This window comes from Ctenopharyngodon idella, chromosome 24, assembly GCF_019924925.1.
Source record: "Ctenopharyngodon idella isolate HZGC_01 chromosome 24, HZGC01, whole genome shotgun sequence".
In the NCBI taxonomy this organism is placed as follows: Eukaryota; Metazoa; Chordata; class Actinopteri; order Cypriniformes; family Xenocyprididae; genus Ctenopharyngodon; species Ctenopharyngodon idella.
The window spans coordinates 24,291,604-24,318,135 of record NC_067243.1 but is presented as its reverse complement, the minus strand read 5'-3'; the positions used below and the strand labels follow the sequence as shown (position 1 = coordinate 24,318,135).

Here is a 26,532-nt window from a genome sequence, read left to right as displayed (position 1 = left end):
ATCTGAATATATAGTTATAAGTCTGAATATATAAATGTAAACTCTGAATATATAAATGTAAATCTTGAATATATAAAAGATTATTTTTTTAAGGTTCTAAAAGCCTATATAGATAAGATATATAACAGAAATTGATATAGCCTATCTATAGATAGTTCAGTGAGTACACAGTTACAGTAGTATATACTCGCTTGATCATTGTATCTTAGCGGATGGTTCACTGGCTCGCGTGACTGGCAGGAATTCTCTCGCGCGTGGACTGATCGCGCGCCTGTGACGTCGCGTGTGAAGCGATGTGACTCCCTTACACACGCACCCACTCCAGATCCACGGAGTGAAGGATGCTCGCAGTGTCTTTACGTAGCATTCACCCAGCATCATGTCCACAGTGATGAGCGGGTTAGTGAATATGGCGAGTCTCGCGGATTTCGAGCCGCTCGCGGCAGTGATCCCCGCCACCAAAGTTGAGATCACCGTGTCGTGCAGGTGAGTGACGCGCGTGACTCTGTCAGGAGTGTATCTGAATGCATGCTTCTGCGAACCAAAAGACTCGCGCGTGCCTTTTCAAATGCGATGGCTGAAAATCTAAGGGCTGGATCAGCATTTTTTCATATTGCATGTTTTCAGTTAGTTGAGTTTTTTTTAATTTTTTTTTTTTATGTCCATTCTTGCTCATAATGTGTTTGCAAGGCTCTGCATTTATAAAGTACATTATTTAGTGTTTTATTTGTTATATGCTTGCATCGTTTGCTTGCAAAATAATCAGCGCGTGCTCATAGTATAACAAATCATAATTATGCGTTAGTCATGAAGGGTCATTTAGTGATTTTTCGTTCAGAAATGTTAACATGTTCTATGAAGCATACATTATAAATATATCTTAGACATTGTGATTTTTTTTTTTTATAATGCAATTTTTCAGGTGCATATTGCATCAAAATACACGATAACACAAGATTTAGCACTTGATGTTGTCCATGTGTTATAATGCATTCAATTCTTCTAGGTATTACAGTGTATTATAAGTTACTGAGTGGCTCTTATCAACAAATAACATGCATCTGACTATGTATTTTATACGCATCAATGAATCCACAGTGCATAAAGGCTTCCATCTATGTTATATATTTATGATGCATTCCATCAGACAGCTCTGTGTTCTTCAGTATTGCATAATAGTGGCATCCGTGAAGCGTTGATATCTTGAGAAGCAGCGAGTTTTACTCTTTAACTTCCTTTAGACTTCGGAATTTAAATCAGATGCTTTGTTCAAAGCACACAATGGATGTCCATTGATATGTAAAAACTCTAGAATAACTAGAGTAATTCAGTCTATTCACCTTTCTTTATTAAAATGCAACACTATCCACACCTGAGATGCTCTGCTGTGAACATGAGCTGATCATGTGTGTCATTTTCAGGGAGGAGAAATATATATGTTAACCAACATCACATGAAAAATCACGCTTTTGCTCAAGATTTATTAGTAGTGATTCATGAATTTTATCAAGTACTGATTTGCCTGACTTTATTGAATTTTGAACCTTTTTAAACATCACCACTGTAAAAAAAAGTAACATGTTTTAGTAAAAACTGCACTGTAGCTGTGGTTGCCAGAATTTACTGTAAAATACAGTAATGATATTTCAGGCATTACACTGTAAAAATAATTTTCATGATTTGTTATCACAACATTTTTTATTTTGTCAAATCAACTTAGATAATTAACGTGGTTCAGATAACATAATATTTTGAGTTTCTGTTAATTAAATCAATCACCTTCATTGTTTTAACTCAAATTTTTTATTTCAATGAACTCAAAATTTTAAGGCAACCAGGTAACTTACTTTTTTAAGTTAAACCAACAATTCTTTTTTACAGCGTACAGGATGATATTTTGGTAATTATTTTTTTTCACATTTTTATATTTATACATATTTTAACAATATTTTACCAAAAAAAAAAAAAAAATTGTATCGTCTTGTTAAAATATACATTTTCAACAAAAATTCACATTATTAATTTTTTTTTTATTCTATAAAAGTTTTTTTTTTTTTTCAATATTTTACAGTAAAATTATATTTATTGTTCTTAGATTTAGATAAACTTATAGATGTGGTTGCCAAAAAAAAAAATTTTTTTCTTGTAGTATTACGGAACGGCAGTTTTATAAAGCATCATGCAGTATTGTTTTGTTATTCTTATTAAGAACATATTATTAATTTTAACAGTATAATTAAAGATATAATACAATATATAATAAAAATTATATAAACTTTTAATGATAAAAATATAATAATAACAGTACAGTATGATAAAAACAATATTTTATCTTACTAATTTTCACTTACAGTTAACCAATTAACAGTTTTTCTTTAGCATTCTGTTAAAAAGATTAACAGGTATTGTGTATGCATTGTGTCATTAACGTGTGTGAGATGATTTTTTTAATCGCCATTTACCACAAAAATTTTATTTTTACTGTTAAATTTTAAAATAGAAAATAAAATATAGTTTCATTATCCATATAAAATATTAATAGCTAAGTTAGGCATCAATAGTTGTGAAGGTGAAAACAGAAGCTATTCCTGGATTCAGCAGTGAAGAGGCAGAGAGCGGTGGATCGACTGATTGACCTGTTCCGTCTGAACATATTGAAGCAGGACCCTCCATGGAGGTCGTGTCAATACAGAGGCAAAGTAGAACAAGCAGGAGAAGAATCTTTTCTCTAGCCTTAAAAACTATGACAGGAATGATTGATTTCTGTTCATCCGTCAGTCAAATTCCTGAATGCAGTCAGCTGTAGCTCTCATACACATGCAGTATTAGAGTCATCTTATAGCACTCATAAACCATTTAAGAGTTGAAACCATTTTCAACACAAACCTTGACTTTGTTAATGAGGAGGAATTATTTGAATACAATGATTTGAATAATAATTTGTTGAAAATCAAGATAGATAGATATCATATATCTATATAACATTTAAGTTATTTAAATGATAAAGTAATTAAATTAAGTAGTTTAAATTGTTTTTATTTTTTAATGAACAAAATAGTCAGCAAATTCTGATCCTCTAATGCCTGAAACATTTTTACTGAATTTTTTAATGGTAGAGATACTGCAAGAACGTCATTGATTGAAACTATTTTGGACTCACAAAATTAACTTCGCATTTAAAGTACGTAATTAAAAAAACATAAAAATCCTCCTGACTTTTGAGTATTTACTTTATTAGATGTATTTAAAAGCCATACTTTCACATTCCTTCAATTTATAATCAATATTGATTTCATCTATTATCATTACTGTTATAATGTCAGTCTTGATGTCTTTATTTACTCGTCAATTTGGTGAACTATTTTGGACTCACAAAATTAACTTGGCATTTAAAATACGTAATAAAAAAACATAAAAATCCTCCTGACTTTTGATTATGTACTTTATTAGACGTATTTAAAAGCCATACTTTCACATTCCTGCAATTTATAATCAATATTGATTTCATCTGTTATCATTACTGTTATAATGTCAGTCTTGATGTCTTTATTTGCTCGTCAATTTGATCTTTACCGAGCTAAAGTTTTGACTCGGACTTTACACTCAGGAGGTTCATCCTCATTAGTGCCACTAAACTTTATCACACTTCATGGTTTAATTACATTCCTCATGAATTATTCCTCTGTGTTTTATCACCATGCTCCAAATATGTATGCGGAACGAGTCCGGAAGAGGACCAGGGATAAACATTAATTAAAATCATAAGAGGACAGGGAGTGTCAGTGGATGTGATTGGCAGTTGGGCTTGTTTGTGATAGAGAGGGTTTGATGTGGGCGGAGGGTTCCACTGTGCTGGGATTTGAAATGGGAATGTGCTGTTTTGTGGGGGAACGGCCGTGTAAATGTTTAATGAGGATACTCGTTCTGGAGAATTTCCTGTACTCTAGCTACCATCATGTTTCGGCATTGCACTGTAATGGCTGGGTCTGCCTGCTTCAGGTGCCACATGGATCTACGGCGTGGGGAGGGGAGACTTATGTTTAGTCTTCCAGTTTAAATCATAAGTGTTCAAAGGGCCTTTCTGGGTGGCACACTGTATCATGTAATATATATGAACAAAAGTATATACCGGATCTGTACTTTCTTGGAGTTCCATGTGTTTTTGTAAGCTATACCTTTAAATCAATTGTCATGGTAGCCGGAGCAGTGAATGGTGGTTGGATGATTTCAGCTGCACAGTTACTGTATATTGGATTGTGTCAGATGCACAATAACTTACACTTTCACCCAACATACATGCAGCCAGACGCTCTCTGTTTTGTGTACCGCGAGGCGAGGCAAGCACATTATTAGTGTAAATAGAGTAGGTCATGCATAAGAGCTTCTGTCTGCGTCACTTCAGTGCCTGAACATCACTAATCGCTGCGCATAGAATCAGTTTATGTAATCAATTGCAAGAGTATGTGTTTGTAGATTTTTAGGTTTATTAGATTAGGTTTATTGTCTTCTCTTGTTTTCATTTGCAGGTTATATATACATTTGGGGTCTTCAGTTATTTGGTTATGTATTCATTTGGACAGTTAGAGTTATGGGTTATATATTGAGTAATCATTGTGTTATTGGTTATATATTCAATGGGGTTATAGGTCAGTCACGTGAACTCTTATTTTGACATTTTGTTCTGTTTCCTTTAGTTCCTGTTTCCCGCTCTGTTTAGTCTTGGTTACTTATTGTCCTTGATTGTTTCTATAGTTATGTATTAATCCCACCTGTGTCTTGTTTTGTTCACCATGTAAATATTCTTCCTGTTTCTATTCACTGCCGGTTATCATCTTATGTTTTTATGTGGTTAGCGTGTATATTCTCCTGAATGTTTCTGTTTGTCGGATTAACAACTATTTCTATTGATTATATGAGTTGTGTATGTTGGATTGCTACCACATCTGACAAGGTCATTGGTTATATATACAATTTTGGGTCATTGTTTATTGGTTATATATTCATTTGGTCCTGCTGTTGTTATGGGTTATGATTTTGGGTGATGGCTTATATATTTATGGGCTCTTGTATAACTGGTATATTCAGTTGGAGTTTTACGCTATTGATTATATATTCAGTTGAGCCTAAGGCTAAATGGTTATGTATTCATTTGGATCTTTGGATTAATGGCTGTATACTGTGCAGTTGGGGTTAGGTGTTATGTTGTATTTAGTTGGGGTTATATATGTTATTGGATATATATGAAATTGCGATTTTGGGTGATGGGTTATATATTGAGTTGGGCTCCTGGGTGATTGATTATACAGTATTCTGTTGGAGTTAAATGCTATTGATTTTATATCCACTAGTGTCTAATGCTAATTGGTTATATATTAATTTGGGATTCTAAATTAATGGATATTCTGGATGCATTTGGCTTTATGGGTTATATGGGTGCGTGAGATTTCCTTCTGTGATTCACTGCCCTGCAATATTATATTTCTTTTTCTCGCAATGTTACATTGATACTTCATGTCTTGTATTGCTGTTTTTATTTTTTTATTTATTGATTGATTCATATAATTCCTGCAATTATTGAAGAACTCATCTAAATAGGACAAACCTCTGAAAACAAAATTTCTCAGTCAGAGCTGCTTCAGTTACGCACGGTGCAAAGTGATCCCTCAAATGAGATTGAGAGTGATATCACAGATTCATGCGTTTGGCACAGTTTCAATCACAACTCAATTATGAAACTGTGATGTGTTGCAATACATTGAATCACAATGATGTATATTGCATCTTAGGATAGTTGGCGATACCCTGCCGTACCTGAATGTTCATAATGGCTGAAGCGAATGAGCTCAATAAACCATTGAACATAGGAATAAAACCACTGATATTTTTTCACCAACATGCGATGCTGAGTATGTATTTGTATTGAAACTTTGTGTACAATTGTATTTAAATGAATCTAGTTTATTTTAGCATATTTTATTTGACATTATTCATTCAGAGTTCAGAATAATGTTAGGCTAATGTGTTTTTTAAAGTAATGGAGAGCTTGATTTTCTTTAAAACCTTTTAAAGGGGACTTTATTAACTCCTATTTCTTAATTTCTTTCTTTCTACTACAGAAACCTCTTGGACAGAGACACCTTCTCAAAGTCTGATCCAAGTAAGCTTTTTGGTATCACACATATCACAATTATAAGAAGCTTATTAATTTATTCTAGCATGCATTGAAACATTGTAGGTACAAAGATCGGTTTATCTAAAAGCAGTCTGGGCTCAAATTGTGATGCAGTTAACACACTCATCAACAGAGCTCTGATCCCCATAGGGAGCGTCATTAGTGTGCGAAATCTTACCTGCCTGCCTTAATTTGTATGCAGTTTTATTAGAAAGCTTGATTGTGCATGAAACCCTGCTGTATGTGCATATTCTTTCATATGCAGGAGAGCATTATTCGCATTTGTATTTCTGTTTGTGGTTTTGTTTTGATTGCATATTCACGTGTTGTATGTTCACGTGGGTTGTGACTGTATTGTGTAATCCAGATGTTCAGCTAACATTCACAGCTTTAATGAACATACAGATGCGTTTGACTGCAGGCCTGCATTGTTCATTCTGCTGTATGGCTGATTACACTGACTGTTTCTGACACATACACACACACACACGCACATGTAAACATTATATGCTCTAAAAGGTATTGTTTTGATTATTTTTTCTGCTAAGAAAATTCTATTTTCATCTTGAAATTGGGCCAATTATTTTGTTCGTTAAATACGAAACTTTTCTGCCTTCCTTTAAAGGAGTCATATTCTACACCTTTGAAACATTATTATATTGAGTAGGTGGGAGGTGTTATTCTAATTTCCTTATGGTTGTGATGTCATAATCATGTTGATTTTTGAACATCTGTTCTGAAGTAATTTTGAAATCATATTCTAAGTGGGCTGAGGTCTCTGAAGTTTTGGGAACATTTTGAGTTAAAGCACAAAGTGTACTTTATATGGTGTGACAGCTTATCATTTGCATACAGTCAGCTAAACACATAGCCTTTAAAGTTGACCCTATTTTATAATTTGTGCGTGAACATAGGTGGTTGACACATATGCAATAGAAAGTTTCATCTTTCTCTCGCCAGAAGATTTAACCAATAAAAATGTCTTTGTAGTTACAGGTTACTGTGCTTATCAGTGCGGGCGTCTATTGTTGTTTTGGTCTCCAGTAGTTTTGTGTTACGTCTCTTCCGTTTCTTTTTTGAGAAACAGTGGGCGAAGCCAGTGTTACCACCTAACTAATTAGTACAAAAAATAAACCTAGGCTCATTGGAAAAATGTACCTCTGCCTACATATTTGTAAAACTCCAAAAACATACCGTAATATAATTTCAACTGCTGTTTCCAGTTGAAATGAACACTAGAGGCAGTAAAACTCAGTAAAACGTGCAAATTTCAGCACTGCATAAAAACTCCGGCGTTTTGAGTGATGAGAGGATTCTAGCATAAACATCTGATTGTGTTGCGTCTCCAATGCGTCTCAGAAATGTCTGTGATTGGCTACCTTGCTCAACACTGCAAACACAAGTTATAAATAGAATCTCGCTTGCGACTATAAATCGTTTTTATTTTATATTAGTTGTTCTTGTTGCTTATGTTTAGATATTTCTATTTTGCGGGAGTCCCGCGAATCATTTGATTCTCCCGCAACCTGCACACGAGTAGTGTCTCACCGACCGCACGAGCCCATCAAATCTTGTCCCGCGCCGCACTCTGTTGCGTTGATTCCTGCGGATCCCGCGGAAGTCCCGTGGGAGTGCAGGTCTCTACCCTGAATGTTTACAATATCTGGCTCTGCCCCTGATTAGAAGTCATTTTACACTTCTGACATTTTTCTTCAAACCTTCTCATTTGAGACAAGTTTTTAAGAAAAATGTCAGAAGATTTCAATATGCAGAGAAGCTACGTTATATGTCGGGTCAGAGATCATGGGATAATCATGGGATAATTTTCATTTTTGGGTGAACTATCCCTTTAAGTAAGTTCAGTGTTGGTTCATTTCCATTGTAAAAATCATTAGTTATTAATTTAGTTCATTTATCTATGCAGCAGCTCTGGAGAAAACAGTGATTGTTATCGTCTAGCTCAGTTCTCATACAATAGTGTCAATGCAGGCAGATCAATAATATTGTTGAATATTAAGGTCTCCAAGTAAGCAAGCCAGAGGCGACAGTGGCAAGAACCCAAACTCCATCAGTTGACAGAATGGAGAAAAAAACCTTGGGAGAAATCAGGCTCAGTCAGGGGTCCAGTCCTCCTCTGGCCAACAAACGAACACTGTATGATTATGATTCAGGCGGCATCACAAGTCAGAAGTCAGATTGGATTGGAGACAGTCTCGGAGCATTCAAATTATTTAATCCAGTTCCATCTTGTTGAAGAGCAGATTCATCTTACCGGTATGGAGGCGGGTTTGATGTGTTGATGAGGCCTTCACCGTGGAATGTCTAGTTGACACAATCTCTGCTGACACTTCAGGGATGTGTTGTGGTTATGTCCAGGTGCAGGTCCTCCTTCTGATCAGGATACGGCCTGGATCCGGCTGAATGCGGTAACCTCGGGATAAACAGTGAGACTAATATTAGCATAGATGCCATTCTTCTTATGATGTAACAAGTACATTGGGTGTTATAGGAAGTGTTCCTGGTTCCAGTTGACCTAATTTATGCAGCCTAACAATCATTTAACTGATTTGAATAATAGAAAATGGTAATCTGTTATGTGTATGCCACGTTAAAGAGATGTGTTTTAGTCTAGATTTAAACTGACATGGCTTTGTCTGCTTCCCAAACAACGCTTGAAAGACTGTTCCAGAGGTGCTAAATAGGAAAAGGATCTACCGCCTGCAGTTGATTTTGATAGGTATTATCAACTGGCCAGAATTCTGAGAATGCCATAGATGTGAAGGACTATAATGCGTTAAGAGCTCGCTTAAGTACTGGGGAGCTAAACCATTTAGTCCTGTGTAAGTAATTAGCAAATATTTTAAAATGTTAATAGGGAACTAATGCAGTGTTGACAGAACCGGGCTAATATGGTCATATATGGTCATAACAGTGAACATGCTTCCTAATGATATTATGTGTATATATATACACACACATATATATATATATATATATATATATATATATTATGATAGCATGTACAGGGTGAAAAGCAATGGTCCTAGTACTGAGCCTTGCAATACTCCATACTGAACTTGTGATCGGTATAACATCTCTTCGTTTACTACTACAAACTGATAACGGTCAGATAAATATGATTTAAACCATGCCAATGCAATTCCACTAATGCCAACATAATTTTTGAGTCTGTTCAAAAGAATGTTTTGGTCGATAGTATCAAATGCAGCACTTAGATCCAGTAACACTAATAAAGAGATACAACCATGATCGGATGATAAGAGCAAATCATTTGTAACTCTGATGAGAGCAGTTTCCGTACTTTGGTACAATCTAAATCCTGACTTGAAATCCTTGCAGATACCATTTCTTTCTAAAAAAAAGGAACATAGTTGTGAGGATACTGCCTTTTCTAGTATTTTTGACAGAAAAGGAAGATTCGGTCTGTAATTTACTAATTCTCTAGGATCATGTTGCAGTTTTTTAATTAGAGGTTTAATAATAGCCAGCTTAAAAGTTTTCGGTATATATCCTAATGACAAAGATGAATTAATGATATTAAGAAAATCTATGACCTCTGAAAGCGATTTTTTCAGTAGCTTAGTCGGTATAGGGTCTAGCATACATGTTGTTGATTTTGATGATTTAACGAGTTTAGACAATTCTTCCACTCCTATAGCAAAGAATGTAATTTTTCCTCAGGGACATGACAATGCACTGTCTGATGCAATAATGTAATAGACGGTTGCATGGTTATAATTTTCTCTCTAATATTATCAATCTTGCAAGTAAAGAAGTTCATAAAGTCATTGCTGCTGTGCTGTTTGGAAATGTCTGAAGTTGAAGCTTTATTTCTCGTTAATTTAGCCATTGTATCAAATAAATACCTAGGGTTGTGTTTGTTTACTTCTAAGACAGTCGAAAAAGAAGCAGATATAGCAGTTTTTAAGGCCTTTCTGTATGCAATTCTCAAAGTTTGATAAAATGTTGTTTAATTTTCCAATAATAGATGATAAATTGTCACTAACTGGACATTTTGTTTTGAAAGTGTTGCAAAACATGCAAGAAGCAATGTAATATATTGCTGGGTTGGAGGTGTCAGAAGTTTTAGGGAAAATTTTGAGATTTTGGAACATTAAGATTTTGAAATTTTGGAACATTAACCTCAAAGTATATTTCACTTTTGATATGAACATGTAGCTTTTCAGAGTATACATTTTATAGCTTGCATTAACACAGATGGTCAACACACTAGAAAGTTTTGTCTTTGGCCATTGTCTGCACTAATTCTGCTTATTATGTAGAGTTGTGTAAAATGTCTTTGTACTTTGTATGTACTTTGTTGCAGGTATCTCCTAACCCCCCCACAAAAGCGTTTGTCAGTGCAGGCGTTTTTCTATGTTGCATTTTCCAGTAGTTCATTGTTGTTTCGTCTCTTCCATTCTTTTTTTTAAATGTGTGAAACAACGGGCCAGATGAGTGCAAAAAAAGAAGAGAATTATGTCAAAAGCGCTGTATGAGCAAGTGAGTTTGACATGGTATCTGGATATTTTTAGCTTGTTGTATTTACACCTTCATTAATTACATTTTCAAATCTCCATGTAATCAGATACCAAATGCAATGCTAATGCATTACATTCATTACTTACATTTAAATGAGCAGTTATGTTAACAGAAACATTTCTGTCATTAAATTTAACAGAATGTTAAAAAAATTACTTTGAATTAGTACATCAATGCAACAAGAAATTATCCTTCCCCTAAACACACAAAATATATTGCCTGCAATATGACATCAAGCACTGTGGACGGCCACACACACAGGCAGTGAGCGATGAGGCTATATTTAGCTGTCTGGAGTCCCTGATTCCAGTGTCTTTTGGCCGGTGTATGTTGGGAGGAGTTGTAGCGCTGCGTGACTGGCCTCATCACGTCAGCACAGCTCAGACTCAGCACATGTGCCGCTCCATATAAGAAGACTCTCTTACAGTACTGCTCATGATGATGATGATGATGATGATGATGATGTTGAAGGCCCTGAAAATGGTCTTTGTTTGTGTGTAATTCTTACCCCAACAAAAATAGAAATTAGTCATTCATGTTGCTTGAAAAACTCATAATCATAATTTCGAGGGGGATGGCATTCCAGTTTAAATTGTTTAGATTTTTTTAGGGAAATGAAAGGGATTTCCATCTTTTATTCACTCAATAGACTATGAAAGCAATCCCAGTTCAGCACAAAAACATTGCGCAATAACAAAAAAAATTAGGTAGGTTTAGGTTTAGGAGGATTATGCAACAAGCTAGCGGCCTCAATGAAGTGGGGAATAATTTGGCAGGGAGTTAAAATTCGGCACAACACTGGCCAAGGCTCTGTTGGTGCCCTAGGCGAGATTTTACATAGTGCCCACCACAAGCCAACACCCGCATCCACCCCCTGTCTGTCATTAATGTTAATCAAACAACAAAATACAAAGAGAAAATCACTTTTGTAGCTTTAACAAAGATTAATTATATTTAATTTATACTGTGAAGACTATGCAGAGTATATATACATTATATACAAATATACATTTGATTATTCAATTTCTGTACCTGAATACTGTTAGACGTACCTGAAAAACATAGGCTAAAGCACTGTTTATTTCATTTGTATATTGTATTATTGTATTTATCCATGCTTGTAATTTGTTTATTATTTTCTATGCAGATGCACTCCCCTACAAAATCACCACAATCATTCTAGAATTACTAATTCTTTACAAATAGAGCTATTCAATTCATCTAGTGAATATAGTATATCGCAATATGTATTGCAGAAAAACAAAAAATTTGCAATGTCAGTTTTTTTCCAATATCATGCAACACTACTTAAATGGTCTTAGGGCCAGAAATGACCCAGAGGCTGGTTGTTCCCAACTTCTAATGTGAAGGAGGTTTCTATGACAACAAAGAATAGATCTATTACTGTGCTCTCATCTACACTCTTAAAAATAAAGGTTCCAATATGGTTTTTCACAGTGATGCGATAGAAGACACCCCCCCCCCTTTTTTCACTATAAAGAACTTTTGGTGCAATGGAAAGATTGGATGGGTTCCATGGATGGGTTCTTAATGGAACCATTGATGCCAATAAAGAACCTTTTTTTTTTAGGAGTGTATGGCAGTATATAGTCATATATGTAAATTTCAGTGTATGATATTGTGCATGTGTGTGTATTTTTGGAAGGTGTCCAGGTCACCATATGTGTCTATAAACCCAGCTGACAAAATGAAAGTTAGAAGAGTTTCTGAGTGCATTTAGACAGCTGAGGCAGATTTCTCTCTCTCTCTCTCTCTCTCTCTCTCTCTCTCTCTCTCTCTCTCTCTTTCTCTCTCTCTCTATCTATCTCTCTCTCTCTCTCTCTCTCTCACACACACACACACACACACACACACACACTTACAAGTCTCACCAATTCATATCAAAAGCACCGGCAGGCGGCTGAAATAATTCCGTTTCTGAACATCTGTTTGGCTGCCCAGGGGCCTTCCTTCTAAACACGAGCCAATACCTGCCATCAGACTGTGTCTAAAAATATGCCTAATTAAAAAAAGACATCATTGTCTGCCGAGCATGCATAATCTCCACCTTTATATTGGGTTTGGACCCTAGAGCCTCGTAGAGTTTATAGAGTGTGACTTTATGACCACCTGTACTCATTTCTGTCCTGGGAGACGGATGTGTGTGTGTGTGTGTGTGTACTTGTACAACTATCTTTGTGAGGACCTGTTTGAGTTTTAGACCATCGGAGTCTGGACCAAGAGAGTAAAGTGAGGACATTTTGGCTGGTCCTCACTTTTTGAGAGCCCTTTAAAGGTCTGTTTGAGGTTCAAGACTTGGTTTTAGGGATAAGGTTATAGTTAGGTTAAGGGCAGGTTTGAGGTAAGGTTTCAGGTTACGCACTTAGTTGTGATGGGTAGGGTTAGGGTAAGAAGCTAGAGATTGTATTGTGTCAATGAATGAATGTGTGTGTGTGTGTGTGTGTGTGTGTGTGCGTGTGTGTGTGTGTGTGTGAGACACCGCTCTTCTCATACAAATGATCCAATGTCTCAAGAGCTCTACACATATTTTGTTGCTTTTCGTGCATATTTGATTTCTTAATTTGCTGAATTAATTAAACCAGGGCTGCTATTTTCACTCTTCTCTCCACCAAGGTGGCATTTTAATGCATCAAAGTAATTTTCTTTTAACTTTGTTTCTGTGTAGTTTGTGTGCTGTACACTCAGACAGTGGCGAACAGGGAGTGGAGAGAGGTAATGTATTTTCTGAATTTGTGTTTTCAGAAATGTATTTTTTAATTTTCATTACTTTTATACATGCTGGTCATGTGATGCCATTTGCTGTTCTATTTTTTAGTTTGGCAGGACAGAAGTCATCGATAACACGCTGAATCCAGACTTTGTGCACAAATTCATCCTCGATTACTTCTTTGAAGAGAGACAAAATTTACGCTTTGACCTGTGAGTATAATCAGCATGCAAATGGGTTTGTGTTTGAGATTAATTGTTTGGGTAAATAATGCATTTTGGAAATGATCAATGTTCTCTGCCAAAAACACCAAATGAAGAGAATAAAATTCTGGTTTAAAAACCATGAGCCAAACTCATTAAAATTAGATTTTGTATTATCACTGGGCTCATACATTTTTGAAAAATATATTTTTTAAAAATTGTCTCTAAATGTCAAGTGGTGTAATTAAAATGTAATATTTTTTTTCCTTACATCTTGAGTATATTTGAATATACACATCTTAAAGGGTTAGTTCACCCAAAAATGAAATTTCTGTCATTAATTACTCACCCTCTTGTCGTTCCACACCCGTAAGACCTTCATTCATCTTCAGAACACAAATTAAGATATTTTTTGATGAAATCCGAGGGTGTCTGATCCACACATAGGCAACAACGTCATTGCACCTTTTGACGTCCAGAAAGGTAGTTGAAAACATGATTAAAATAGTCAACGTGACTACAGTGGTTCAACCTTAATGTTATGAAGCGACGAGAATACATTTTGTGCGCAAAAACAAAACAAAAATAACAACTTTATTTTGAACCGTTGTCAAACTTGTCATGCATAGTGAACTCAGTGCAGGCTTCCTTGTTTACGTCCAAACGGCAACTCAATATTGGCCGAAGCTGAACACGTGAGCAGCATGACACATGCATGTGATGCTGACACAGGAACCGGCCAATAATGAGCTGGCATACGCACGTAAACAAGGAAGCCTGCACTGAGTTCACTACGTATGACAACGGTTTAAATTGTTGAATAAAGTCGATATTTTTGTTTTGTTTTTGCGCACAAAAAGTATTCTCGTCACTTCATACGGCCACAAAAATATCAAAATAAATTTTAGAAATTCAGAAATTGCAAACCTGTGCATGGTAGTAGGGGTGTTTTAGATCATTGTCTATTTGTTTGTCATTTGTTTGTTTGTTTGTTTGTTTTCAAAACATGAATCCATGCAGACAAAAAATCTGAGTACCATGTCAATGACTCGTGTATCAATAATTGAAAACATGAGCACACAGATTTGCATATTTAATGATCTCCATGTTCATTGTAAACAATTAGACATCCAGAGCCTTTTAAAAACTGCTGCTTTCATAAGTAACATAGGAGACCTTTTAATGCAGTTTTGTATGATTTCACATATACACACGCACACACACACACACACACAGCCTGCAGGGTTTTGGCTTGCTTCTGCTCAGTGAAGCACATTTTATACAGCAGTATCCCAGAAATTACATTTATGCATTATTCACCTCCGCCACACACACATGCACGCGGTCAAACACACACTGCAGATCCTCCATTAGAGTGTCCGCACAGAATTAAAGCGGCCGTCCCATATGTACAGTACATTACCTTTACAAATCATCTAGAGACACATGATGCACATTATACATGAGTGTTTATTAACAAAGGCAGAATAGAACATCAGTGACGTACGTGTGTGTGTGTGTGTGTGTGTGTGTGTGTGTGTGTGTGTGTGTGTGTGTGTGCAGTTGGTCGATCATGTAATCATCTCCCTGTCCTGATATTATCATATTCAGGATGTGACATTTTGATGGATATGTCACATTCATCAGTATGTGAGTGTGTGTACACCTGACTGACAGTTTATAGTTTTACACCTGGTCCCTTCTCTGAGATATGGGGCTATATATATGTGTCTATACTCTATATATATACGTACTCTCTCTCTCTCTCTCTATATATATATATACATACATATAGAGAGAGAGAGAGAGAGAGAGTATCTGCTTAGTAACCATGGAGATTTCTATTCGAAATTGTCAGATCCTAATTTAATGCAATATTTAACTGGATTTTTGACAAGAGATGTGCTAATACTTTTCTAAATGATAAAACTTACAATTTTTACCTGGTAGATGATAAAAAAGATGGAAAAAGGCCCTATATTTACATCAATTTAGGCACATAATGAAGTCCAGCCCACTTAGAGCACTGTATATATATATAGCCTATATCAGTGGTGAGCGGTGACTTCTTTAACCGGGTATGCTGGGTTGTGCGTCATGTCAAAAAATGTGCTCGGTGCAGATATGTTGGATGGGTGGAGACGTGACCAAATACAATCAAATAATTTAATAATAATCGACACATATTTATCCATATTTAATACACTTGTTGGTGACAGGTTATTCAGTGTGCTTGGCATAGATAATATACAGCACAAGCTGAAAACCAAACCCCTGTAGACTGCGTTGTGTGTGAGTGTGGTAGATTCTTGACATAAAGTTAGCACACATACAAAATCACAGCACAGCTAAAATAAAACATCTAGTATACTGAGTACTGACACGCTCTTATTGCCGATGAGATTTGAACATGAATTGTGGGTCACAGGTTGTATGCACAGGGGGTGGCCCGGTGGCCTTCATCACATAATGTTAAAAGCAACATTTAGAAATTAAATATAGTTTTGTAAATTGCGAGAGTACTTTTTTGCTTTTAAAAACATGAGATGCAATAGAATGGGGAAAAAACACACAAAGTCTTGAGACATGTTTTTTAAAAATTGAACTTCTTTTAACTTTACATGGCTTTCTAAACATGCGGCTCTCTGTTGAGACACGAGTGCAGTGGTCAAAGATGTCTGTCTAGCGCTTGTTTACATAGAAAACAATGGAAAAGCAGCGCAGAAAATGTGTTCTGTGTGAACGGCTTGGTCAAGCTTCTCTATTTCTGCAATGTTTTGAATGAACAACGCAGCAGCGCCACATCAAGTGGGTTCAACTGGATAGGCTAAGAAAAAAATTTAAATGCATCAAGTCTTACATCATCATCGCATCATTCGTCACTGATAAGGCTGCACACCTAAAATTCGAATGCACCGTTTTTGCATTCAAATGTGGATTTTTATTTTAAGTTTCACGAATATTCAAAATTTTAATTTTAATTTGACAGCCCTAGAGACGACTCTTCCAGAAGGTTGAGACAGGTAGATGTATTACAATCCACTTTACAGACGTGTTGATCCACTGAATTAGTAATTTGGTAGTTTGTTTTTATATTTCTGTTAGTAATGTTTTGCTCCTTGTCTTCTAATTGTGCTAACAACTTGTACAAAATATTCACATTCTTGGAAGAGAATTAGAATTCTTGTCTAATCAAATTATTGTACCCCATCTGATCTAATAAATAAAACAAAATTTGCAGTTGTTTGGTACACTTTGTAGACAAAAAAACAAAACAAAAAAAAAAACACTGACAGTCTGTCACAACTCCTTTAAAGTATATTTCCAATTATAATCAGTTGTCTTAGTTTATACTAGTGATCTATAGTGTCATGATTCCTATCTTGTGTTCCCCTGGTCTTGTGTGGACTTTTATGTTATTTCCTGTTTTACGCCTTGTTTTGTAGTCCTTTGTAGTTTTTCTTGTTAATTAGTTCTTTGATTGTTCTCAGGTGTGTCTTGTTCGCCAATTACCCCTTGTGTATTTAAACCCCAGTGGTTTTTTTGTGTTCCTTGTCGAGTATTGTCCTTCATGGATGTTATGTTTGGTGTACTTATTCTGTTCCCTGGTTGTCTGTTCTTGTCACGATCACTGTCTGTTCCTGTCAGTTCCTGGACTCCACTTCCCATAATCCTCCCTTCCAATCACATGCACCAATCACCAATTGCCACACACACCTGCAGATCATTACCTGGACTATTTAAGACACACACACACACACACCCTTTGCGAAGTCTTGATTTGCCGTGGTGATCATTTCTAAGCGTTTTCTTGTGGACTGTTTCCTGGTTTCCGTTTGGATTGTTTATTCTTTGTGATTCTCTGCTGCCTGCCCTGAACCTTGCCTGTGTACTGGACTGTGTTTGTTTGCCGCCTGCCCTGATCTCTGCCTATGACCCGATACTGTTTGTCTGCCGCTCTGCCGACCCATCATTACAGTTCTCCATGTTGGATTTGTTATGTTTATTTTATTATTAAACTCACTGAATTTGGACCCAGCTCTTCTTTGTTTTTGAGGTCAGCCCTCATAACAGAAGACTCGACCACAAATGGACCCAACAGTGAGGATTATGCATCTCCACCAAGGAGATCAAAAAACTGAGGATTATGTACAGGACTTTGTTGAGCCAAAAAGGAGGAAATAACATAAAAGTCCACACAAGATCAGGGGAACAGAAGACCGTAATCATGACACATAGTATTATATAGTATATAATGAAGATTTATACTGTATAATATTACATTAAAGATGAGATGAGATGAGGCAGGTTCAGAGAGTGAGGGAAGAGTCTACTGAGCATCAGCCAAATCAGACAGGTACAGATAAATCTGTTGACTGGCTGACCACAACCTGATCTCACGGCAATTTGTACGTATTTTACGGGGTGGCTAATTCATACGTTTTTTGCTAAATCGTACTTATTATACGAGTTGCCGAATTCGTACGAGTGACCTTCCCCTAACCCCGCCCCTAAACTTAACCATCAAGAGTGATGTCGTAAGAATTCATACGAATTAGCCACCTCGTAAAATACATACGAACTGGTCGTGAGATAGCCTTGGGCTGACAGTAAATTGCTAGAGTGTGATAAAAAGAAAGATAGACATTAAATGATTTGAATGGAAGAGTAATTACAACAACATGAAATGAATTAGCACTAAGTCTAATTGTATTTACAATAAGATGATTTTGCCTCAGAGTCAACTCAAAAGAGTCAAAGAAGTGAAGGTCTAGCATGTTCTGTCTTCTCTTTTAATTGGATATTTGTAACAACTGGATAATTTATATTAACAAGCCCCCCCCCCCCGTTTTTCTTTTTTTTGGTTTGGACCACTGCCCCTCAAAATATCTGTGAACAGCCCTGTTCGGTCAGGTAAAAGCATGTCTCAACCCCAGCGGTCTCTCCTGCGTGGCTGGAAGTATCCGCACATGTGCTGACGCTGCTCATTTTGCACAGCGGGAGGAAGAATAAGTCGGACAGACAAAGAAAGAGACAGCCAAGAGTGTAGATTCATGCTGAAAGGAAAATAACATGTATCCCAACATGACAGATTTTTCCTCAAACATGTAGGTTGTTGCCACCCACTGAGGCTTCATTTAAGCTGCCGGTGAACAACAGGCTCGTGTTCATTCAGAATGTCACGAGAAAACAGAAGCAGTGACATACAGAAAACAACAGTAAAAAACATGACTTAAAGGTAAAGTGTGCAATTTTGGCTGTTAAAATTCTTTCTTCTATCCTAATGCGCAAAAGCAGCAATAACAATGAAAGACAGGAGGAGCGTCTGGTGCTTGCTAAGCGGTGAATGACCTCATTTGTTCAAAAAATAAATAAATAAATAAAACTGCAATTTATACTTGAATACACCTCTTCTACAATAAGCATGTTAATTTCTGAATTAAAATTAATTTTTGATATTTTTGATAATTGTCAGGTTGATACACAGTCCTAATACCATAATAAAGAAAAAAAATCCTAATTAAAACTAATAAAATCCTACTTTTTTAACCGTATTAGATCCTCATCCTAAAATTAACTCTCAGTGGGGCATAATCAGATCGTACGAAAATATATATACGAATGACATTGTACAAATTTCTACAAATTCGCCAACAATTTGGCAAAGCATTCAATTGCCATGAGAGTGTGTTGATTGTGTGGGTGATTCCATAATATCTATATTTTATAATGTCACCACACTGCAGTGATGACATATTCTTCTGAAAAAAAAATAATCTAGTTATTTTTGCAACAGAGTGCCATGGTGATATTTTTTGTAGGCCAACTCACAAATTTGCATCGCCCTGGTTCCCTCTACAAAAATCCAATAGGATTTTTCCTTTGAATTTTGGATTATTGCAGAAAATAAGCTGTGACCAACAAAAGTTTGATACTGCATTTTTTGTTCATAAAGATAATCTTCACAAACAAACACAACTTTTATCAATTTTGAAGCCTAAATACAACTGTCAGAAGTTAAAAGCTAAAGTTGGGATAAACTACACCAGGGTCGCATGACTTCAACGTCACCTTTCAAAAGCTTTTTTAATCCTTTTTTGAACAAACAAGTTGGAAAATTTGAGTAGTATCAAGAGCGTAAGTATAAATACAATGTAAAAGTATAATATGGACTTAGTAAGTAGATAAGTTTAACTGTTCGGCTGATGATGATCAGTGTTCCTGATAGACTCTGTAGGCCTTATAAGCCACTTTTATGTACCTTTTCCAAGATACATAAAAAATCTTTTTTTTTTTTTTTTTAAATCATGAGTAGAGTATTCCTGATGTATTTTATGTTGTAGAAAAAACATGAAAATATCTTGAAATCGTGTTAACCACAGACCTTATTTCAGGCAATTAACCAAAAATCCATTCAAAAAACCCACTGACTTTGAAATGATGGTACCAAAAGTGCAAAAATGCAACTCATTTACGGATTTTAGGACTTATTTCAGCATCTGTTGGGTGCCACAGAAATTACACATTTAATCTCTACAAGCATTTAATTGAGTGTCATTTACAGTTTTCCTTTTATTTCTAGGTATGACCTTGACTCAAAGAGTGACAACCTGTCCAAACATGTAAGTGTTTTCCTGTAAATGTAAAACTGATGGACACTGTGTTTGTTAAATTTAAAGACATGTTATATTTTTTGTTTGTGTTACAGTTATGTGTGTGGCCCTATACAGACACCTTGTTTGACCCTCATCATGGGGGTTTTATCGTGATTTATTCAAGCATTTTGTGGGGTCATAACCATGGGTCACTCTATATCCCAGAGTGCACCTGTGGGATTGATGTTCAGAGATTCTGGGCACAGACATTCTAATCAGCTCTCTCAGGAGAATGTCTGCCTTTTTCTGTCCCGCCTTTCCATCTGCAAAACCTTTCTGCCACAAATGTTGCCCACATGCAGCCTATCATGAGCTTATCTAAAATAAGGTCCTATTCTCATCCATATCCTTGTTTTTCAAGGACTTTTATGTCCCAGGAATTGATTAGTACTGAAACAGATTTCATTTTCATTTTTCTTCATTTACCCACATTATTCATATTTTTTTTTTAAAATGTCTCTTTATGTTTTTTCATTTACATTTAAACATTTACTTTTATTTACTTTTGTTTTACTCTTGTCCCAGGCCAAGACTTTTAATTTTAAAACACACACACACACACACACACGCACGCGCGCGCACACACACTTCACAACCAACAATTTTGCCTCTAATATTTATGTATTTATTTTATGAAATATAAGACGTGTGAAGAAAAGATAAAAAGGTAGATATTACTTTAATATAGTTATTATTATGTATATAATCTAATGATATAAACTAAAATACGCAAACAAAAAGTATAAAGACTACTTAATTATGTCCTTTTCGGATTGAATACACTGAATATGAAATGGGATCGCATGGGAAATTTGGATTGTTAGTCAAAAATCATTCCCATTTCCCACTGGAGAACAAATACTAGCTTACAGGCATGACAAGTTCACAACCCATATTTCTGTGACATATTTCTGAGTGAGTGAAATGTGAATGATTCGTTTGTGCACATTATTTTTTTTAAATAATTTGTTCAATCTACATTCTGCCCCTGAAACAACTTTTCTTTTCTGCTAATGTAACTAATGCTTTATAATATTATACAGTAATATTAAGCATTAATATAATAGCTTATTTTTCATAATAAATAAGGGTCCATTTTGATTTCATGTTGACTTGAATGTGTACTGAGATATCAGTCACCTTGTACTCAAACGGCCAAAACTCATGACATGTGAATAAAGCTCCCATTCCTAATATGTGTATGTGTTCGGAGGACTTCCTGGGCCAGATGTACTGTACTCTGGGAGAGGTGGTGGGATCTCTGGGAAGTCGTATGGAAAGATCACTCATGTAAGTCCTGCATTTGAGCTTCACACTTCTCTGAAACACAACGTGTTGAAATATGATTTCAATTCTCAGCTAACACTGCTTCAATTTGGATTTATCTCAGTTTATTTTACTGTCCTCAAAGAAGGACATTTTCATATTCATTTTTTTTCTGCATATAAATTGTGTCCTTTGGCTAAACTGCAAAAAAATCTAATCTGAATCTGTTTTCAAAAATGACTTCCTCTGAATTTACATATCAACCTAAATAACAAAAAGCACATCCAGTTGCTTTTCAATTTATGTGAGGAAGGTTTTTAGAACAGCTCCAATCAAATTACAAATTTGCTAAATTTACAACTGATTTTCTTCCTTTAAAATGTTCTTAATCAGGATTCAAGCTTGTATGCTTTGAGAGTTTTACCCCTATTAATTAAACATGTAATGTGTATGTGGATTTATTTCATTTAATCAGTTCTGCAGCACCCCCATAAAAAAAAGAGAGAGAATTTCAATATTAATGAGCATTAAATAAGCATTACTTATTTAACTGGAGCTGACTGTGTCAAAATAGCTGAATAGTATCAAAACAAAACAGCACATTTCAAATTGTATGTTTTTTCATGGACTCAAATTAATTGAGAGACAATACGTCATGCGTCGGGTCAGAGGTTGCTTTTCGACCGGAACTCGACTTGTGTACGGCCGTTACCAGAAGCCATTGATTATAGTTTATAAAGTTTTAAATATGGATATTTTTCTTACAAAAACCTTTTGAAACCTTTCTCAAAAACATTTTGAAAATCTGAAAAGGGCCAGCTTCACTATGTGTAAATGTGAGTGAGATTTATGCCCAAAAACAGGGCATCATCTGGTAAGCATTGTGTATGTGGAGATTTAATTAAGATTAATTTGGTAATTAAGTAACATTTGTCGAGTACCAATTTCCTGAGAGGTAAGTAAATAGCACTAGCTATAGAAAACCTTTTGCTAGTTGCGCACTTACAGTTGTTAATGATTATACAAGTTGACAAACTTAGAAATATAGAAGTGATAGAATTATTGATGATGTTGTATTATTTGCTTACGGCCCTTCTGACAGGGAATGTCTCAATGCCATACATGAGCTATCAGGTTAATTAAAATAGCTGCTTGATTGTAGTTCTAAATATGATTAGCTTGTAGCTTAGAGCTACACAGGTAACTTTTTGTCTCTCTCTCTTTGTCTGTCAGTTTCATTGTAAGTAATTCCTGGTAGACGGCTGCACATTTCAGGTTAATTTAGGAGAGTACCTCAGAGGACATCTGTAGATTCAGAGCAGATTAAAGACATGTCTTCAGTTAACATGGATCTGCTACTCTAACCTCTATAACATAACCCAGAACTACTTAGTGGAATTGAAACAAGCACTCAAGGCAACGCTGCCAACGCATAAGTAAGGGAGAAGTTTGTTCTCTCATCAAATTATCTTCAAAATCTTTCATCGTTCATCTTTGTCAGGCACTTGTGCAGGATGTTGAAGTGTTGGGTCCATACAATTTAAATTCAGTTCCGTCTTGGGCTTCTTGAGTGTAGTCTTACATAAGAACACAGCAAACACTCTTGTATTCGCCTGTCTGCTTCTACAAACACTCATTTATTTATGCAGCCCAGATACATGCATTCATAACTGTCGACTGGCTACGATCTCTTATTGATGTTCACTTATTCACACAGTATGGGCTGTACATTCCCATTCATTTACCCCAGTCAGCATACAGTATTTACTAATTACTCCTTTTAATAGGCACTTACATCCAAAGCAAAGTTCTGTTCTTAATGAAGTTTTATTTAACAAAATTCGGGAGGTGCACGTTCAGGTAATCAATCAGTGCAAGAGGAAGCCAGTATATAAAGCCGTCTCTCACCTCTATCCCGCGACAAGTTTCACAGCATCCCTCCACCACCCCATCACCTCACTCTTGGTCGGTTTCTATCCCAGTTAAGGAGGGGGAGTACTCTGGGTTCGGGCCAAATTCCGAGCTCGGAGCCCTCCCCCGGACAGCACGCCAAATACGCATAAATTACTATACGAATTACTTAATTTTGATTTCATGTACGTGTAAACTCGTGAACTACAGGATCAGTCCTCCTGGAGTAAGCTATAAGGTTAAGTGTCAATGACGTTCCTGTAGAATTTGAACCCTTTTTAGAATTGGTCAGTTGTGTGCTTCTTGTCAAGATCAATGTTGTCAGGGCTTCTTCAGTAACACACATTGTTCCTTCTGATTTTAGAGGCATTCCTGGGAAGAACTGTGGAACTATTATTGTGAAAGCTGAAGAACTTGGAAATTGCAGGGTACGTCAACTGACTTCGAATGTCTTCTCGTCTCATCTCGTCTTTTTCTCTTCTCTCCAATAGTCTCATCTGGTCTCTTCTTGTCCCTTTTCATCCCATATCTTCTCTTGTCTTTATGCCTAATGTTGTCTTGTCTAATCTATTCTTGTCTTCTTGTCTTATTTATTTTGTCTTCTCCGTTTATTTTCTTCTCCTTGCATCTACCATTGTCTCGTCTTCTTGTCTCGTTTCTTCTCATCTAGTCTTTTTTGGTTTCTTTTCTTCTTTCTTGTCTCTTTTATTTTCTTCTCTTCATTTCTTGCATTGTCTCATGTCTTCTCTTCCTGTCTCATTTCATGTCATCTAGTCTTTTTTGTCTTCTTCTCTTTTCTAATTTTTTTCGGTCTCTGTTTGTCTCTGCCTGTGATGTTTGTCCTCATCTACTCTTGTCTATTTGAGTCTTTTTTTTCTTGATTTGTCTCATTTCTTATCTCTACTCTTCCTCATTTCTTCTTGACTCTAGTCATATTGTCATCTTTTCTTCTTTTCCTTTTTCATCTTGTCTCGTTTCTTCTTGTCTGGTCACTTGTCTTCTTTTTCTTATCTCTTTTTGTCTCCTCTTCTCTTTGCAAATATTTACTAAACAGAGTCATGCAGTTTGTGCTTATGTGTGTGGTTTTTGTTTTTAGAAATGTTGCCCCATATTCTCAATACATACCAGCACAGCCACCATTAGTTGTTAATGTGTTTTTTGTTTATCAGGAGTCAGTACTGATGCAGTTTTGTGGCAACAAACTGGACAAGAAAGATTTCTTTGGAAAGTCAGACCCTTTCCTGGTCTTTTACCGTAGCAATGAAGATGGAACGTAAGTTTTTCGTTTTTCTCCCCATTTTCCTATTGGACACAGTTCATAAAATACAGACAATAGAATGTTTTTTTATTTTTATTTATATCAGTACTTACTGTATATCCAGTGCTTAATTTGTAAATTCCGAGGTCCTGGAACAAGGGGGGTTGGGGGGGTGGTAACAGATCCAGCAAGTTAGTGGGGTTAGGAAATGTAACGGAACATATGCAGTCGGGTTTCCCTTTAAATATTTTGATGGGCAATTTCAAAATGCTAAATGGAAACGGTTGACATGCAAATAAACTCTCAGAATTAAAGGGGACCTATTATGCAAAATTCACTTTTATAAGATGTTTGAACACAGATGTGTGTCCACAGTGTGTGTAAACAACCAGCCTATAATGGTAAAAATCCACCCACTCCTTTTTTTATAATCCCCATAAATCATAAACAGTCTCTCTAAATGCACGGATCCAAATTACGTAAAAGTAGGGGGAAGCCCCGCCCATAACTGGTGACGATCTGCCCTATTAGCATAGATACCGCCTTGAGAGAGCCTGCAGCAGTCCGCCATTTCTGTTTCCTCACTGTAGCAGCTGGAGGTATACAATGTCTTCGCCAAAAAACATTACAAATTGTCTGTTATTGGATGTACCAGTGAACATAAGAGTCTCCATAGACCCCCGGCATCACTGAGGACCCCATGGTTGAATTACAATTTTGAAGGAAATGTGCCGAAGAATGTCGGTAAAGTGTTTATTTTATGCTGGACTGCTTCACAAAGGGTCAGTTCAATGCTGGATTTACACAAAAGATTAACATGACGGCACATGCTAGTCGATGAGTTGAATCAACTCCACAGCAACTACATAAATTTATCCACTAACCGTTCAGAAACATTCAGTTGCATTCTAAAAGTTGTAACTTCTTTCTGAGTCTCTCCATCAGTGTCAGACTTGTACGGCTGAACACCACTACTGACAATTTCTGACATTTGGGCTGCGTGAGATTCTTCAGTTTTGTTGTTGTTGAAGCACAAGCTGTTAAAGCTCCGTCCTCTTCTGGGAAGCGGCCAGGAGCAGTAGCTCATTTGCATTTAAAGGGACACACACAAAAACGGCATGTTTTTGCTAACACCCAAATAGGCACAAATTTGGCAAGCTATATAAATGATCTGTGGGGTATTTTGAGCTGAAGCCTTACAGACACATTCTGGGGACAACAAAGACTTAAATTACATCTTGTGAAAGGGGCATAATAGGTCCCCTTTGACATAGAAATTTAATGCACTAGATGCAGATTCTATTAAGTTTTCTGTTAGTTAAAATGCACATTATGGAAACAGTTTATTTGCATACTGATGACATGTTGTGACCATTTATGCATGTAAAACATCAAAGGTCTGACCAACAAAAGGTCTGACCTTGGCACACAATTCTTCCAACATAAACCTTGACATTCATGCTGAATTCGGAAGTTTAAACTCTGGCCATATCATTCTGTGTGCAGGCACTTCCAGGTATTGCCAGCATATAGGCATAGTGGCCATTTAAGCCACCATGTGAGATATTTTATCAATTTTTCGGTGTCTCCTCGCAGCATTTAATAAAACAATGTCCAACAACATTAATAACTCTCTCCAAAACAATGGACTCCATCATGACAAGGCAGGTTCCCTCAAGATATAATGCGCATAACGTAGTGGATGTAAATGTGCAATGATTCATCTTTTCTTTAGTTTTTTTTTAGTTTTTTTTGTTTATTTGCAAAATGGCATA

General features: G+C 36.1%; 1 protein-coding gene across 6 annotated transcripts in view; it reads left to right on the top strand.

The window, feature by feature from the left end:
• Window positions 1-245: 245 nt before the first annotated feature.
• cpne8 (copine VIII) overlaps window positions 246-26,532 on the top strand; it is a 70,417-nt gene continuing 44,130 nt past the window's right edge. For 3 of the 6 annotated variants that reach the window (XR_007928387.1, XM_051884777.1, XM_051884780.1), the window contains exons 1-8: window positions 246-486; window positions 6,117-6,157; window positions 13,422-13,468; window positions 13,572-13,675; window positions 20,250-20,289; window positions 21,536-21,612; window positions 23,864-23,927; window positions 24,669-24,772. Coding sequence is in view for 5 of the 6 variants with exons in the window: in XM_051884777.1 (XP_051740737.1) it covers window positions 380-486; window positions 6,117-6,157; window positions 13,422-13,468; window positions 13,572-13,675; window positions 20,250-20,289; window positions 21,536-21,612; window positions 23,864-23,927; window positions 24,669-24,772 (584 nt within the window). In the remaining variant the exon portion in view is untranslated. Of the gene's footprint in view, window positions 487-6,116; window positions 6,158-13,421; window positions 13,469-13,571; window positions 13,676-20,249; window positions 21,613-23,863; window positions 23,928-24,668; window positions 24,773-26,532 lie in introns of all 6 variants that reach the window. The other 3 variants (XM_051884781.1, XM_051884779.1, XM_051884778.1) reach the window with 3 other exon arrangements.